The sequence below is a fragment of the Caretta caretta genome, chromosome 18, assembly GCF_965140235.1.
Source record: "Caretta caretta isolate rCarCar2 chromosome 18, rCarCar1.hap1, whole genome shotgun sequence".
Lineage (NCBI taxonomy): Eukaryota > Metazoa > Chordata > Testudines > Cheloniidae > Caretta > Caretta caretta.
The window spans coordinates 15,365,247-15,382,256 of NC_134223.1; the positions used below are offsets into that span (position 1 = coordinate 15,365,247).

The 17,010-nt window shown below is 46.8% G+C and overlaps 1 protein-coding gene across 5 annotated transcripts; it reads right to left on the bottom strand.

The window, feature by feature from the left end:
- Positions 1-1,111: 1,111 nt before the first annotated feature.
- On the bottom strand, positions 1,112-16,193 carry RNF223 (ring finger protein 223). Of its 5 annotated transcripts, none has more exons than XM_075121105.1 (4): positions 15,229-16,193; positions 7,050-7,195; positions 2,884-3,022; positions 1,112-2,515 (listed from the first exon to the last, which is right to left on the bottom strand). In XM_075121105.1, exons 3-4 carry the CDS (start codon positions 2,936-2,938, stop codon positions 1,722-1,724), a joined length of 849 nt encoding a protein of 282 aa, XP_074977206.1. In that variant the 5' UTR covers positions 2,939-3,022; positions 7,050-7,195; positions 15,229-16,193; the 3' UTR covers positions 1,112-1,721. The 5 variants fall into 5 exon arrangements, with proteins under 5 accessions (XP_074977206.1, XP_048681274.2, XP_074977207.1 ...); XM_048825317.2 differs by having other exon boundaries at positions 6,953-7,195; XM_075121106.1 differs by lacking the exon at positions 2,884-3,022 and having other exon boundaries at positions 6,953-7,195.
- Positions 16,194-17,010: the final 817 nt, after the last annotated feature.

Sequence of the window (17,010 nt, forward strand, 5' to 3'; positions counted from 1 at the left end):
GCTGCAGCATGGTATCCTATTCCAATCCCGCTTTACAGCTTTGATGGCAGAGGAGAGATGAGCAGGGGATCTGGCTTTGTTTTTTCCATCTGGAGAGAGGGAAAGGATGGCCAGCCCACAAAATGAACTTTCTCCCTCCATTCAGATGGCTGCAATAATATGACCAGACTGCAGCAGGGCCACTGAGGGTGGGGGAGTGTAGTTGCAAGTTGATGATCAGTGTAAACATTTATTACTTTAGAGCACTTCTGAGCCTCTATCTTGGCTTATTGTATTCAGCCGGGCACTGAGTACTGGATTGTTGCAGAATTTGTGGAAATGCAATTAGCATCTGATCTGGATTTTAAGCTTAACACCCCTAAAGAGCACCTAGAAGAAGGAGCAAAGTCATGGGGTTAACTTCTGCAGCCAGTGACACCTCTGTAAAATGTACAAAGCATCTAAACGCCATTACAGCACTTGCATCTAATGCTGGCTATGTTAAATTATTCTCTTAAACTGCATTATCAGGTCCCTTTACTCTAACAATGGCTTATTGCTCACTGAGCCCCTCACGTCTGAGCAACGCAGAAGTCATCCCATTAAACACCTAGTTGGAGCAACTGCCCTGTATCTTACCCTAGTGGTTTTAAAAGGTGACGGTATTAAAGTTACAGAGCTAGACTGACATTTTTGCGATGTCTGGGAGAATGATCTAGTTTTTCTCTTGTACGTCGGCTACTACATTTTAAATTGAGCTGTGCAAAATTCTCTCTGAAATGGTAACCCCTGAGAGGGCTAGGCTTTTTGCATGTTAGCGAAATAAACTACTCCCTCCCATCCCCTGTTTGGGTTTGAATTAAAAAAAAAGTGGTCCAGCTGAATATTAAGCAGAGATGGCTTTGCAACAAAAATATGCAGAAATTTCTGTTTTTAAGAACCTCATTTGTGGGCAATTCCACAAAAAAAATTACAAAGAACTTTAAAGCCCAAGTGCCTGGTCAGGAGAGCAGGGTCTTCTCGGAGCTGAGTCTTGTTTTGCTGAGCAGAGTAAAGAGCTAGTACTAACCCAAATATCAAGCAGAGGCAGGTAAATAACACCTCCCAGCAATAGGTTTAACACTAACCAATCTACTATTGAAATGTTTAATAAAGCACATGGTATAAAATTAAATATTGTCACTTTATAGATACAGACAGCTTTAGCATGCTTCTTTCCCAGGGCAGATGGATTTCTCTCCCTGAGAAATAATCCCATCCAGGCCCGTTTTCAGCGTTGTCGGTTTCCAAGAAAACAACCCTTCCGTTAGCCCTTCCTTTCCATCAGTGAGTTGAAAGGGCCGAGCCCATTCACAGCTGTATCCTGACGGCAACAGCCCCGCAGTTTGAGGCATGTGCACCTTTCCCAGGAAGCAGCAGTTGTAGAAACGTGCCCTTGTGCAAGTCTTCAAGGCTCCGTTATCTGTGCAGCGTTTTGGAGGGCTAGAGATTTAGGTGAAGCAGTGGATCAATATACGGCTATGCACGAATCTCTCCTCTCTCTCCCACCCACCCCCCGCCTTTGCATGGCAGAGCTGTGTGAAAGCGAGGGGCTGGATTAACCGTGTAGGTTCAGGTGACATTCCCAGTGCAGAGGTGGAGCCGTGTGTAGGCCGGGAACAGGGGCTGCTACAGCTTGGCAGTGAGGTATGTTGGTGAAATCCAGTAGGCAGCGGCTTGACCTAGCTCAGTGGGGTGAGGCGTTAGCGAGAGGGCGGGCTGGTCCCAGGCACTGGCGGGGTTGTAAACGAAACAGGGTTTGGCCTGCTGAAAGTAACCGTCCTTGAGAAGCAGCGGAGGTTCCCAGTTTTCAGGGCACACTGCACCGGCCACAGAATGATGCACAGCAAAATGATGACCAGGGCCGAGAGGAGGACGATGCGTTTCCAGTCGTCGCACATGGCACAGCGGGACAGCCTCCCAGCCATGCCCTCTGTCGGCGTCATGGGGGGATTGGGCTTGCTCATGGCCACGTCAAGGCAGATGCATGCGTCGGGGTCTTCTGGGTCCTGGGATGACTGCCTGCAGCACAGCTTGCTGCCTTCCATCCACACCACCTTCTCCCGTTGGTACTCGGGGGGCAGGGTGGACAGGAGCTCCTGGCTGGTCTGGAGAGCCGGAGGGCCCTCAAGGGGAATCTCCGTGAGCTGCCTGCAGAGGGGGCAGGGCAGCTGGTCCTCAACACGGGGCTGGGGCAGGGCCGAGGTCAAGCGGGCCACGCACTCCAGACAGAAGACATGCGAGCATTGGAGCAGCTTGGGTGTCTTGAAGCTGTTGTCGTAGGTATTGAAGCAGATGGAGCACTCAATGGGGGAGGTCGGTTTGGGGGAGGCAAGGCTGGACGTCGGGGAGCTGAGCTTTCTGCTGTCGGTGGGGGAGGTGACTATGATGGGGCTAATAGGAATGGGGATTTCATCCAGAGCGGCAGGAATGGGGCTGGTGGGGGAATCTGGCGTCTCGGTGCGCCGCATTTGGGGGAAGCACGACATGACCGACCCTGAGGAGACAGACAAAGTAGTGTCAGAAGCTAGATAAAGGGGGTGGAACACTTTAATTTTTGTTACGTTTCCCCAAGACCTTAGAAAGACTAGTCCTATGTAAGCGTGGGCATGGCTCCCTTGAGAGCTGCAATTCTAACAGAGCTGAAATTGCAGTTGATAAATATGAAAATAAGACACCTCTTCCCCCAAGCCTGCAATCCTCATCCAGAAAAAGTGTGTGTTGGAACAGAGACAAGCCACCAGCAGACAGCTGGCTAAGCCAGCATCAGGCCAAAACTTTTTCACCACAGCCACGGGGAGAGAGTTTACGACTGCTGTCTTCCCCCACAAACCTCCCATTGCCAACAGAAACCAAAACACATACCCCAAGTGCCGCTTCCCATAATCTGAGAAGGGAGGAGAAGAGCAGAAGACTCCATGAAGTCAACTAGGGACTTTGCTATGCCAATCTATTAGCCTGGGAGGCGCTCAGGTATTACGGTGGCGGGCACCCGTGCAAAAGCCTAAGATAAATAGATAAATTGTATTCATTGATACAGTGCCCCCATGGGTTAATAAAACATCCCCTCCAGCTGACGGTCAGCACCACCAACCAGGTGCCTTCATGCTTGCCTGAGTGTCCTCTCCAGCATGCCCTCATGGGAGTTGAGGGCACCCAGGCACTTTGCAAGATCAGGTCTGTCCTCTGCTCTCTCGACCCCAACGGGGGGCGGGAAATCTTACCTGCCTTGTAACCATGACATGGCAAAAAAGTTGCCTAAGGAAATTCCCTCAGGATCCCGCGTGGGGAGAATTTCCCCCTGAGCTATTTCCTTGTTGTCCTATTGCTACCTCATAAGGAAGCTGCTTCTGTGTTCTCATCCACTCTGACTGAAAGTACCAGCCTGCCTGTAGCTACGTGGTGCACAGTGCTTTCTGTCCCCAAGGACATCTGAGAGCAAGTGGGAGTTCTGGTAGAGAGTGCTAATGTTGCCACCCTGGCAGCGAGTTAATTCCCAACCTCCGACGGAGTCACTCCAGTTTGTGTGCATAAACCTGGCCTCCCTGTTGGAGGCTATTTTCTCCATGACAACATGGCAGCTAGCTATCCTGTCTTATGGGGCATTTAAAAGTTTGTCCTGGAGCGTAGACATTTAATTGGAGGATTCCCACATGAATGCCGGGGGAGCATTCATTTCTGACTATGCGCTGAACTGGGCGAGCCTGTTTGCTTGGCTTTGAAAACCAGGTGGCATATGGATGACATGCCAGGGGTGTTCATAGCACAACCCTGATAGCCTCTTGCATTGCTTAAGATGAGGAGATCCTTGCCCGAGGCTGGTGAATTACCCCTAGAGTGACTCAGGAGCTAACTTTAAGGTATTAAAATCCAGCCTTGTTCCTCCATGTACATAAGTAAGCGTGTGCATGTTTCCCTCTCCCCATCATGCCGGAAATAAAGTACTGCTCTATTACAGCTAGTCTTGCGAGACTTAATTTTAGGTATCCAGATTATACATCTAGGAGACACAACCTGGTCATTTAATGAGGATAATTTAGCTCATCAGTGGCAGCACCCTTTCGCTCTCCCACCCCCCCCACCTGTGTGCACCACCACTTTTTAATTGCAGGGTTACCTAGTAAATCCTTGATTCGACAGGTCACCTGGTGGCCCTTGTTAACATCTGCCAAGGCTCTTCAGCAAATCCTAGCATTTTAATTTTTTTTTTGCGGGGGGGCAACGGAACTTGAAGCTGGCCTGGTTTCTAGTTCCATCGCAACCCTTTTCAAACCGTTCACAAACCCGGATCCAGTTTGGAGAGAACTTGAGGCAGATTTCCTAGCTTTTAATCAAAATCACACGCACTTTGCGGTTTCTCAAAACTCCATCCAGTAAAACACGGCCATTTCACCTGAGTTTAACTTTCAGCATTTGGGGCACAAGGATTGAGAACCCACATGGACAGACGATGAAGAAGGATGTTTGCACCAGCCTCAGCGATGAAATCGCTGAGTTCTGCATGACTTAATATGGCCTGAAGCCTAAAAAGTTTGGTAAAGAATTTTTACTAGTGCTCCATAAGTCATTGCAGAATCAGTAAAAACCTGGACACTCCTGGTAGTTAATTAAACTGGCATCACCCCACAGGCTTTAACAAAGCAATGCCGATTTGCCCCAGAATTTCATTCAAAGTTTTCCACAAGCCTTTTCCACTTCAGTAAATAAGTGAACCATGAAAAAAGACACAGTAACTCATCAAATTCAAAATCACTCGCCTATTTCAGGCTGTTGCACAAAGCATTAAGTAGTTTTACTTCCAAGCAAAGCTCTTAAATTTCCTTCTTGACCATAAAACTAAGACAAAGAAAACACAGTGGCCACTAATGCTGTGTAATCCAATTCCCCAGCTCCAAGCAACCGAATGCAGAGTTAAGAACTATATAACTGAGATTAAAGTCTATAATTACCTGTACGGAGTGCAGTTTAGCAGGTGAAAAGCATGTTATGTCTCTTGATTTCTATCCCTGATGTTTCTCCTCCTCAGAGGATGTGTTTAGTCTCAGCTTTTTTTATTCATAAGTCGTCTCTGCTTGTCTTCTGATATCCAAGTCTCCTGCTAGTTTGTGGATAAGCTTCCAGGTGAGGTTGATCTGGTAGGGTGAATGATCTCCAGCTGCTCCCAGTGTATGTGTGAGTGTCCTGCCTCTCTTATTCAGGTGTCTTTTATACCTTCCTGTCTGGAGGTGACTTACCTGTATCACCTGGCTTTCCCAATTATAAGTGAATCATTCCATTGACTGCAAGTACATTTCCACTAGGGGGCGGTTTCTCTTTTGACAGACAAAGCAGGTTGGAAGGTCATTGGTGAGAAATAGGGTTACAGCAATACCTGCTCATTTACTGTATGTAGTAGTTTGCTGTTTATAGAATCAGATTATGGGAAACACCGATTTGCTTATCTTCTCCCCTGTGTCTGTGCAAGCCTGTCCCCTCTCTAGTATGTTTGTCCAGTGCTTTGTCGAGTCTGGTCTAGTCTAGTTTTAAGTAGTTCATGTTAAATATGTCTTGGCTTACAATTCCACCACAGAGGATAATAGACTTTATGAAACAAATATTCTCTGTGTTAGCAAGTCCAGCAATTTTAGGAAGGGGAATTATTTTTCTCCTGATTCTTCATTCAGGACAAATTACTTGAAATCATGTTGGATCTGTAGAAAGAAAGGGGCTGTCCCCAGACTTCCAGTGAGAGATGGGATTCACCCGCCTTGATCCTGGCTGAAAAAGTGGTTTTGTTTTAATGGACGTGCCCTGCTAGAAGTTAACGGAGCATGATAAGCTCTCCGTAGGTTCACTGAACTGTCCTATAAAATGCATATGCTTGCTAGATAATTCTATAGGATAGCTCAAAATAATCCTTTCGAAAGAATCTCATTCTCCATCAAGCATTATAGGGTTTTGCACTAACTGCTGTGAAGTGCTATAGTGTCTTCTCAGTTTGGGGGCACATGAGCTGACTAAAGCCCAGTGACTTTCAGTAAGAATTGGGCACCTAACTCAATTTGTGCCTTTGAAAATCAACCCCTTCCCTCATCCTTGTTAAATTCTATATGTCTCTAAGGCCAGAAGGGTGGATTTTAGGAATAAGAAATGTGGGGTTTAATTGTTTTTTGGGTTAAACCTGGAGTTACCTCATTCTTTCGTAGGTGCTTTTTATCTGGCCTAATATACAGCTCCTAAAGTCAACCTGCGAGAATTTTTTTTTTTTTTAAGGTTTAACTTGAGATTTTGCTGATGTCGAATGTACAGATGACACTAAAAGCAGGAGACCTGACATGGAGGAAGTAGAACTGAACAGATAAGCCACTTAACAGATATACAACTCCTCTCCTGCCTTGGGGCATCCGAACTATGCAGTAGGAGCCATGAACAATAGCAGCAAGAGATTTGTGTATAATGTTTGTGTCCATAGTACTTTTCAGACATCAGCCATGTCGGGGAGCAGCCAGTGTGTATCTTAGACAAAGCAGAGATGCTTATTTAAAGGTATTTAGGTCCGATTGTAATTTTTAGTCAATTTAAAAAACTCCGAATGGCTTAAGCCCGTGTATAAGAGCTTTGCTGAAGTGGGAACAAAATGAATAACTTAGTGCCGGTGCCCACCACGATGCATCCCCTGAAATACCCAAGCAACAGATGCTGCTTAGCTCAGGGCCAGATCATTGGCAGGTGTAAATTGGTATCTCTTTACTGAAGACAATAGAGCAACATCAGCTTACACCAGGTGAGGCTCTGGCTCTTTTGCCATCTTTGAAGGAAAGTAAACCTTCAAATATTCTAAGCCTTTATCTGATGAAGACTTTTGAGAGGAAAACAAGCCAGGAAGATTTTAACCCAACCCAGCCATTGCCAACCGTTGTACACAGCTGGCTTTTTCAAGCATTGCTTTGTTTACCTTGGTTTCCCCACCAGCCCCAGGGTGACTGACACGTGTGGAACAGATTGACTCATCTCCAGTGGCTGATTGCCTGGGGGGATTGTGTTTGACTCACACATGCCCACGCACACCTCCCCAGCGAGGGCACGCTAGATCCTCAATACACTGAATGCGCCCAGACTGATCACCATTCTGGCATTTGACATCAGGACTTCAGCTTCCAAAGGTGAGCGGGAGGTTGTCTGTCTGTCATTTTTGTCTCTGGGGAAATACAATGAGAACGTCATGATCAGGTGCTGTCTGCTTAACGCCCAGAAGATCTTTATAAACCTGCTACAGTAGGATGTATTTTATGATGTTGTGCCTTAGAACTTGGCCAGCTGTATCTAAATTAAATACAGACAGTTGTGTTATTCCCTTGTTCTTCAGGTACAGAATAGACAACTACAAATACTTTAGCTGTCGAAAGCAGCGGTTCCCAAACTTGTTCCACCGCTTGTGCAGCGAAAGCCCCTGGTGGGCCGGGCCGGTTAGTTTACCTGCCGCGTCCGCAGGTTCGGCCGATCGCGGCTCCCAGTGGCCCCAGTTCGCTGCTCCAGGCCAAAGGGAGCTGCTGGAAGCAGCGCGGGCCGAGGAACGTGCTGGCCGCCACTTCCAGCAGCTCCCATTGGCCTGGAGCAGCGAACTGCAGCCACCGGGAGTCACAATCAGCCAAACCTGCGGACGCGGCAGGTAAACAAACCGGCCTGGCCCACCAGGGGCTTTCCCTGCACAAGTGGCGGAACGAGTTTGGGAACCGCTGGTCTAAAGCAATGAACAAGTTTTTAGGGGAAATCACTGTGTGCACGCACACACCCAGCGAGATCTCTTTGCTGTCCGATTACTTTTGCCATGCAGTTGAGGAAGTGTGGTCATGTGCTTCCAACACTGGACTGGCACTCAGGAGATCTGGGAACAATTCCTGACTTTGCCACACAGGATCCCTTTGTGACCTTGGACAAATCCCTTAATCTTCTGGGCCTCAATTCCCAATATGTTTAAAAAACGGGGGAGGGAGAGAACTATCCTTCCTTCTTCCTTATGCTTTGTCCATCTCATCTATTTACAAGACACATGGGGCAGAGGTTGCCTATCACTGTGTGTTTTGTGAAGGGCCGAGCCCCTTGGGGCCTTGCTCTTCCAGTTCCTCTGGAATGCCCAGCATCACGATGGGCCTTTCCCTATTCAATTATCTGCCGTCTCTCCGATAGCACTGTGGGGAAAGTGCTAACTTCTTAGGTGACCGCTGGCTCCACAGCTCTGAAAAACCAATGATGACAGAAGCCGCAGAAATTATTCTTAACAGCTGCCAGGCAGCCTCGTTCCCCAGCAAACACTGCCTGGGGAAGCGCGAAAAGTGACTTAACGTGAAACCGGCCAACCTCCTTTGCTCTAAAATAAAGTAAATAATAATAAAACTGAAAGAACTGTTGATCGACTGCCGTAACAGACTGCTTTCCAGGGCTGGGCCAGCAAACTGCTTCTTTCACTTTTCCCATCATTATGCACAAATTGAACTGAGGAGGCCAAAGAAATAAAATGTGGCATGGGAAATAAATGCATAAAGCAGCAGGTCAAAGGGCTTATTTTGATCTCTCCTGCATCCATGCTAGCAGGTTTCTGGGGAGCATGCGCTAGTGTGCACGACAGGGTCGCCTCTCTCTTGGTTATGTTTTGGGGATCTTTTTTGTAGCTTGTGCTATGGCTTGTTGGGTTGCAGCCCAAAGTGATGGGAAAACTAGTGGTCCTGCGTCACACCAAAGCTGGGCTGTCTTTAGAACGCTTTCCCACCTGCATTAATGCTTGCAAAGTGCTCTGAGATCCGCAGGTAGGAGATGCTATCGAAATTCAAAGCATTAACCCCAACTGCTTCAGCCAAGACACTTCCCCCACCCCAAGGGCAACCCCCCATGCCATTCGGATGTTATCCCTGCCCACTACAAACCTCTTTGCTGGCTTCCTAATGTGGCATCTTGTTTCATGCCCAAGAATAATCCGTTCAGTGCTGCGGCTAGCTGAACCGATTTTTAACAAGCCCGGCCAAAGCTGCCCCCATGCTCAAAATAGAACGGAAAGTCCAAAGGGCGTTAATTGCATGCAGTGGAGAGAGATTGCCTAGATTATAATTTTTCCACTGGTGTTCAAGTTCCTGACCCAGAGCCCATTCAAAGTTAGTGGAAATACTACCACTGGCTTCAATGAGCTTTGGCACAGACCCCATGTCAGCAGCCCAGTTCTCTGTGCCTCTCTCTCATCTGTTAATTAGGCTTCCCTGGACTGAGGTACAGTCTAGAGTGGGTTTCTGTGGCAAAAAATCCTCCTCCTTTGGCCCTAGGCTAAAGTCACTCTTTGATGCTGGGCTGCGTTTTGTAGCGTCGAGGCCTTATGCTGTCTGCGATTTAAAGATCCTGTTTGCACAACAGGTGTTCTAAGGATTGTTTTTCCTGTGTTAACTCATGTAGCCTGGCCTCAGCCATGTGCTCAGTTTAAAGATTTATAATCGCTGCAGCAGTTTGCACCCAGGACAAGGTCTGCTAAGGAATTTAAATGTTCAGATCTAATCTACAGCCAGGAAAGAGAGGTTCCATGAGTCATCAGATAAACTGGATAGGAACTCATGGGGGTCCTCTCTAGAATAACCTTGTCCGTTTCTAGCTCTTTCCATCGAATGATCTCCAAACGCTTTGCCAGCAGCAATGAATGAAATTTCCCAACTGCCCTGTTTAGCAGGGATGTTGTTAGCCCATTTTACAGATGGGGAGACTTCATGGAGTGCAGAAAGCTTGGGCAGCCTCGCGGAGGATTGCTCTCGTGAATATCACCTGAACAGGGATAGGACATACCTATAGGCTTTTCCCAGTGATGGCATGGTCAGCCGAGCAATGGGAGGACAAAGGTGGAAGGAAAGAGAACAAGAAACAAAAAAAAGCCACAGGGAAAAGGGGAGAAGAATGGGGGTAAAAGGCAGCAATAAACAAGGCAAAGACAAGGAGGTGATTCAATCAGCTGTTATTCTTTTCCATAGTTTAGGCGTTTTGAACCAATACTTTGTAAAGTGAAGGCTACTCTACTGTGCTAAGGGCCGGGGCCCAGGCCAGTACAGTATTTTAAGGGGTATCCCAAAGAACTAACATGCCCAGTAGTGTAGTTTGACAGAAATTAGAGAGAACCTTTTACTCTTTACAGTGCTGGATCTAGACCCAATGTGCCACCCCTTGACACTCCGGCTCAGAATTCCTCTGAGTTATTGCAGGCCAAATCAAAGCTGTGGAACCCCCCAGCTACAGCGTTTAGCACAATCAAACAGTGCACCTAGCTATTGTGCCTACTCTGCACTATTACGCCTCACTACAGGAAATGGGGAAGGCCGGCGATTATATAACAATGATGAAGTGCTAGGAGGTGAGGATCCGGCATCATACCCATGTGATTATTACTCTGCTACAGTTCAATGGCTACATGACTCATCAGCCGGTCATGGTGTCATTCACAAATAGTAGGAATAGCAACCATTCTCCTGGAGTTAATGTCAAGCCTTTTTCCCAGCCAATTACTGGTCAGGAGGCAATGTCCTAGAGCTTCTGTCATTCCTGCAAGCCTCTTCCAGCTATGGTGAACATTTAGGCCCTTGATGTACTGGTAGATTTCGCAAAAATAAAAAGGAGGACTTGTGGCACCTTAGAGACTAACCAATTTATTTGAGCATAAGCTTTCGTGGGCTACAGCTCACTTCAATCTCCCCACTGTATTTTCCACTGCATGCATCCGATGAAGTGAGCTGTAGCTCACGAAAGCTTATGCTCAAATAAATTGGTTAGTCTCTAAGGTGCCACAAGTCCTCCTTTTCTTTTTGCGGATACAGACTAACACAGCTGCTACTCTGAAACCTGGTAGATTTCAGTCCTTAAAATGGCTTCAAGCCACATTTCTACTGCTTTGGACTTCTTCAGTCCACGTTTATATTGTTCAGTTGCTGACACTGCTTGGCTTTATGGACTTATAGACTTTAAGGTAAGAAGGGGCCTTCATGATCAGGTATTACTAAAGTTCAGCAATGCCACCAAGATCCCGGAAAGATGGGTGCGCAGTTCGCTGGAATGTCTGCCATGAAGAACACCGATTCTGGGCACTTGCACCAACACCTTTGATACAGGCAAACCTGAAATTGTTCCTGCTAGTAGTACTAGGTACATTGCTTAGCTTTTAGATGTTCACAAAGGCCCTAAGGATCAGCCCCCAGGATCAACGGAGCACATCAGCCCTGTCATTTGCTCTCTAAACTGGCTTCCCATAGAATATCAAGTCAAGTTCAAGATCATGGTCTTTTTCTTCAAGACACTCAGGCTATCTGAAAGATCACCTAAAGCTCTAGGATGAGTACTGTGGTCAACAGCTCTGCTCCTCTGGCACAATGGTTCTTTCTCCTCGTCTATTCAGGAGACAGAGCCTTCTCAAGGGGCCAGTCCCAGACTGTGAAACAAACCGTGCCAGGAGCTAAGGACGAAGCTTCTGCCGATGCTGGAGACATCCTGGGCCTGATCCAGCTCCAAACGAAGAGCTGGACTGGGGCACTAGCGATTACGAAGCGCAAAGAGACTAACTTCTGCTTTGGTTGGTGTTACTTTAGTTGTGATTTACCGTTCATAAGTGATTCCAGCTGAACATGGGACATAACACCTGTTCGGCACATGGGAACCAAAATAATTACCAAGGAATGATCAGAATGTTCTCAGTCATGAACAAGCAAGACGGCTGTCATTAGTGACAGCAATAGAATAAACCCTGCAGCAGCTACAGTCATAATCCCTTTCATGAGCAGAGGTTAACAGCAGGACTAATAGGGCAAGGTGTGGTGCTGACAATGAAAGCAAGACTTAGAACAATACCAATCAATTACCACAGTGCTATTTTCAATTGCCCTCGTGGCTGTTCTTTGGGAGACCAGCTTCCTTCAGTGTTACTCAAGCCCCTGACCCATGTGGTCATAGTCTGAGCTTGGGAAATGGAATGTGGTGCCAGGAGGAGTAAGGATTTTTGGTGATGCTCCATGTAGCTCCAGTTACAATTGCTTATGTAAGGAGCAGCCTGCCATGCAAACTGGCCAAATGCTCTTGAAACACACCTGCAGCTCCATTGAAGTCAGTCGCATTGCTTCAACACAACAGGAGTGTTTAGTCCAAAACTAAATTTCATCCAAAATTGGGTAAAAATTACCATGAAACTTTGACAGCAAATTTGGAATTTGCAAGAAATTTTGTGTGTGTGTGTGTGTGTAATTTCAACCAAAAATGTGTATCTTCTTGTCGCCCCTAGCCACTGCTGTAATGCAAATATTAATAAATGTGAAGGGAGGTGACACTGTGCAGCAAACTCCTGTTAAATGCCTTTTACTAGGGAAGTCTGTATTTTGTGCCTCTTGACCATGCTACTGGAGTATGTCGGGAGTGTACAATGTGTGGCGATAGATGGGTGACAACCTGGCAGGTGGACTCAGAGGACGGTGTATCCTTCCCTGGGAAAACGCCATCCCAAATGGGAAAAATAAGAGCTTGCAGATGTTATATGATCCCACAGGGTATCCCTGGCAAAACATTTTGAGCCATAGCCAGGGAGTGGGGGCGCTCTCTGTGGATACGGGAAATGACATCAACTGGCTGAATTTCTACCAGTGGCTCTCGAGAGCCCTACCCATTTCATCTGAACCCCCGAAAGGTGGGAGAGGAGGGGCGTTTCAGATGAAGAGTTCCATTTTGGACTCAATGCAGCGCTGATGCAGGACTGGGAAAGCACATCTCACTCGACTCCCTTTGTGTTACGGAACTCCCTGAAGGCAGTGGTTAGAAGGATTCGATACAAAGGTGGGGTGTTATCCTGGTGTTAGAACCTTACATTCCAAGGAGGTTTTTGTCTGCAACACAGGATTGTTGGGTAAGTGGCACCCATTAGGCCTGGCGCCTCTGGTTTCCATGGAAGTGCCATGAGGAACTGCTCTGGGGCATTCAACGTTCCTTGAGCCATTGAGAAGCCTCTTTGTGCAGCCGCCACAATGCATGCTTTGTCCCACTGAACAGGCTCTTTTCTTCCCGCATGTAAATACTGCAGCAGGCCTCCAACACAGACACAGGGTGGACACCAGTTGCAGAACTAGAAAAGCAGCCTTGTTAGACACTAGAAGAGCGGGAGGGTTGGGCAGCCCTTCTCTGCATGTGGAATAAAGCACCGCTCCCCATCTTTTCTCTGGAGACTCCAGTGGCATTAACTCTAGGGAGGAGTTAAGCACTCTCACTTCGGTCTGAAGCCCGTAGGCATTGCGAGCACTCAGCACCTCCCAGAAGTGCTCGGAGCTTTGCAGAATTGAACCCGGAGGTGTGCCTGCTCCTCGAAGCACTTCAGCCTGGGCCCGAGTGCATTGCTGAACTGGGACCAGGCAGTCAGAAGGGCTGGGCTCTATTCCCATCTGCACAAGTCCCTTCATCTCTGTGAAGTCTCCCTCTCTGTCAAATGGGGATAATGACCCAGCTTTGGAAGCTTTGAGATCCTAAGGTGAAAGGTGCCATACAAAGTCCTAAATCCTTCACCTTCCACGTGCCCTGCCAGCTACATTCCACTGAGTAACCCTGAGTTCTAATTATAATATAGATTAGAGGCAGCACTGGCTATAACGAAGGTTGCCCTAAACTTTCTATTATAAAACCCTGGAAAGGCCAGTGGATAGAAATAACAGTATGTGATCACGTAACTAAAGACTGCGCCATAATGCGTACGGACAAGAGGGCTGAATTAAGGTTGCACAGGCAACCTTAACTCTGGCATTGCCTAATGTTTGAGTGCTTAACTTAGCAACCTCAATAACGTTCTTTTAATGTGGTGTTTTGGGTGTAACATATATTCCAATGCCAACAGTATTATCAGAAGCTTTAAAAAAACCCATAGCATCCTTTGCATTCTTTAAAGACACACACTCACATCCTTCCATATTACAGAATATGGTGCTTCCGCTGCCTTTTGCATTTAAAAATACACCCAATACACCCATTACAAGAGGCCTTCGCTTACAAGGACACTGTTGGGCTCCCGAGGCTCGCTACTGCTAGGCAGTTAAAGTTTTAGACCTTGGCTCAGCTCTCAAGACCCTCATTGTCTTCACTAGGTAAGGTATGTTCTGCCCCCATGTTTGTTTCCATGTGTTTGCACACACAGGTGAATAATGCCGCTTTTTTCCTAGTGCAGATGCACCCTTAAAGTCTGTGCAGCTACAGTAGAGATCTTGTGAGAAAAAAGCTGTTTTCATCCATCTGCCATATTGCTCCAGCTGGGGTGGCAATGGGTAACACAGAAACATAACTGCACAAAGTAGAATTCCCTGGGGGGAAACTCCCCCTGCTCTCAACCTACAGGGCTTTGTCCGAAGATGGATTTTTAACCAGGAGAGCCTGGAAGAGATTGACACCCCCTCTCCCTCACCCCTCTACAGAAAAGGAGTGAAACCTCACTGAGAGCGAGGTCTTTAACAAAATGAAAACACCCAACCATGTGCTTGCCCTGCCCTGCTTGCTAGCTGCTCAAGTGGGGAGTGATCCACTGTATTGCTAGGGTGACCAGATGTCCCATTTTTAAAGGGACAGTCCTGTTTTTTGAGTTTTTTTTCTTATATAACAGCCTGTCCTGTTTTTTCACAGTTGCTATCTGGTACCCCTATGTATTGCTTGCACTCTACCCTAAATACCTGGAAAGGATAGCAAGGCACAAGTTGCCAGGAGAGCTTAGCTGGTTCCTGCCCTGCTGCTGAGAGGCCAGTCTGGATTCTGCAGCTCTGAAACAGGGTTTAGTTTTTATTCTCCCTTTAACCAATTCCCTTTCGCTGCAACACCCCCGCCGCCAGCAGCTGGAGGATGCAAGCAAGAGGGGATAGTACTGACAGGGGACAATCGCACATGTGACGAAACGCTACTTCATTGAGCTACAGTCACGGAGATGCTGGGATATGGACCGCCTCAGGCCATGTCCAATGCCTTTCCCTTGGTATGGTTTCTGAGAGCCTGGCAACACCTCATTTTTAAAACAAGCCCAATAACTAACTATTTAGCGTGAGAATGACATCGTTTCAAATGTCCGTGTCCTAGTAGTAATAATTATATTCTTATATGCCAGTTGTTAGTGGCATAGGGCAGCTGAGCAGATGGAAGATCTGACCTCCATGCTACCCCCTCCCCTTGATCTGATTTGCACCTATATACGTGCACACTCTTTCCTACCTTCCAGGTATGTTGCTCTCATAGATGGAGAATCACAGTTCTAGCTAGAACAGGATTTCGCTGTAGTGTGGCAGATTTTCTTGTTTCTGTGCTGGAAGTGGCTGGCTTTGTGTTTACCTGTATAACTCAAGGGTTGTAAAGAACACTCTTATCAGTTCAAACCTTCGCTGTTGAAGCAAATTGACTTGGGAACTGGTGCAGTTTAAAATGTAACCAGCGCTGGGTATCTCTGACAGGCTCATTCCTGGGTGTTCACTGTAAACTTGTTTGCAAACTGATTTAGATCCTCAAATCTGATCATTTTTCTTTAAGTGGAGCATAAGTGACAGCTGCTTTGAGGCTCGTGGCCCTCTGCTCTGAGCGCCAAGTGATTAGGCACTTGGGAATTCAGAGCACTGTAACTTGACTCTCAAGAAGAAAAGGAGTACTTGTGGCACCTTAGAGACTAACAAATTGCCACACGTCCTCCTTTTCTTTTTGCAGATACAGACTAACACGGCTGCTACTCCGAAACTTGACTCTCAAGATAAGTCAAATGGCGTTTACTCGAGCAGGCTGGTAAGTGCCTCGAGAGGGTGCAGATTTCCCCTCCCACTTCATTCCTGGGGCCATGAATGGGAGTGTACGGCACTCAGTATTTTGTAGGGTTAGATTCAAAATTTGCTTATCTTGCTGATAGAACGATTAGCCATAATGGGCAGGTTAGAGTTTAGGTGTCATTAATCTCCAAGCTAAGACGTCCGTGGAGTTTGGTGTAACCAGTTCCAAACGTTCAAAAATCATGCTGTAGTTCACGAAAGCTTATGCTCAAATAAATGTGTTAGTCTTTAAGGTGCCACAAGTCCTCCTTTTCTTTTTACACAAAGTAAAACTATTTCCCCATGTTTATTCCCCACTGTTTTTCAGATGTTCTTGTCAACTGCTGGAAATGGCCCACCTTGATTATCACTACAAAAGGTGTCTCCCCCCCACACCCTCTACCCCCCCCCCCCGCTCTCCTGCTGGTAATAGCTCACCTTAAGTGATCACTCTCTTTACAGTGTGTATGGTAACACCCATTTTTTCATGTTCTGTGTGTATATAAATCTCCCCACTGTATTTTCCACTGAATGCATCTGATGAAGTGAGCTGTAGCTCACGAAAGCTTATGCTCAAATAAATTGGTTAGTCTCTAAAGTGCCACTAGTCCTCCTTTTCTTTTTGCGAATACAGACTAACACGGCTGCTACTCTGAAACCTGTAATTTAAAAATCGCAAGCTGATGATGAATTTGGCATTCTCTTCCTTTACCTCCTGGTTTCGGAGCTATTATGGTGCCACTTGGTTCACATTTCCAACCTTTTATCTGCATCTGCAAGGGCGAGAAACCTACCCTTTTCCAAAACTGAGGCCGAGATGCTCGTGTAATTACTTATCTTGAGGAACCGGGGCTTTAAATAACACTTAATGTGTTGTGAGATTTGGCGGCAGGGTCCATTTTATGCCTGCTCTAAGAGTTTTTTAAATTAGCCAGACTTGAAATGTTTTAAAATGAGTCCCCTTTTCAGAGGGCAGGTGCTTAGGATGGTGTGAAAATCAGGCCCCTTTAAGTAGCCTCAAAGCAGGATTCCACTATTTCGTTCTTTAAGGCTGTCCTATAAAAAGCAATGCGGCCTAAGAGGTAGAGCAATGGCATGGGACTCAGGAGCCCTAGATTTTATTTACAACTCTGCCACTGGCCTGCTGCGTGACCTTAGGCAAGTCACTTCACTGCCCTGTGTCTCTGTTTCCCCACCTGTAAAA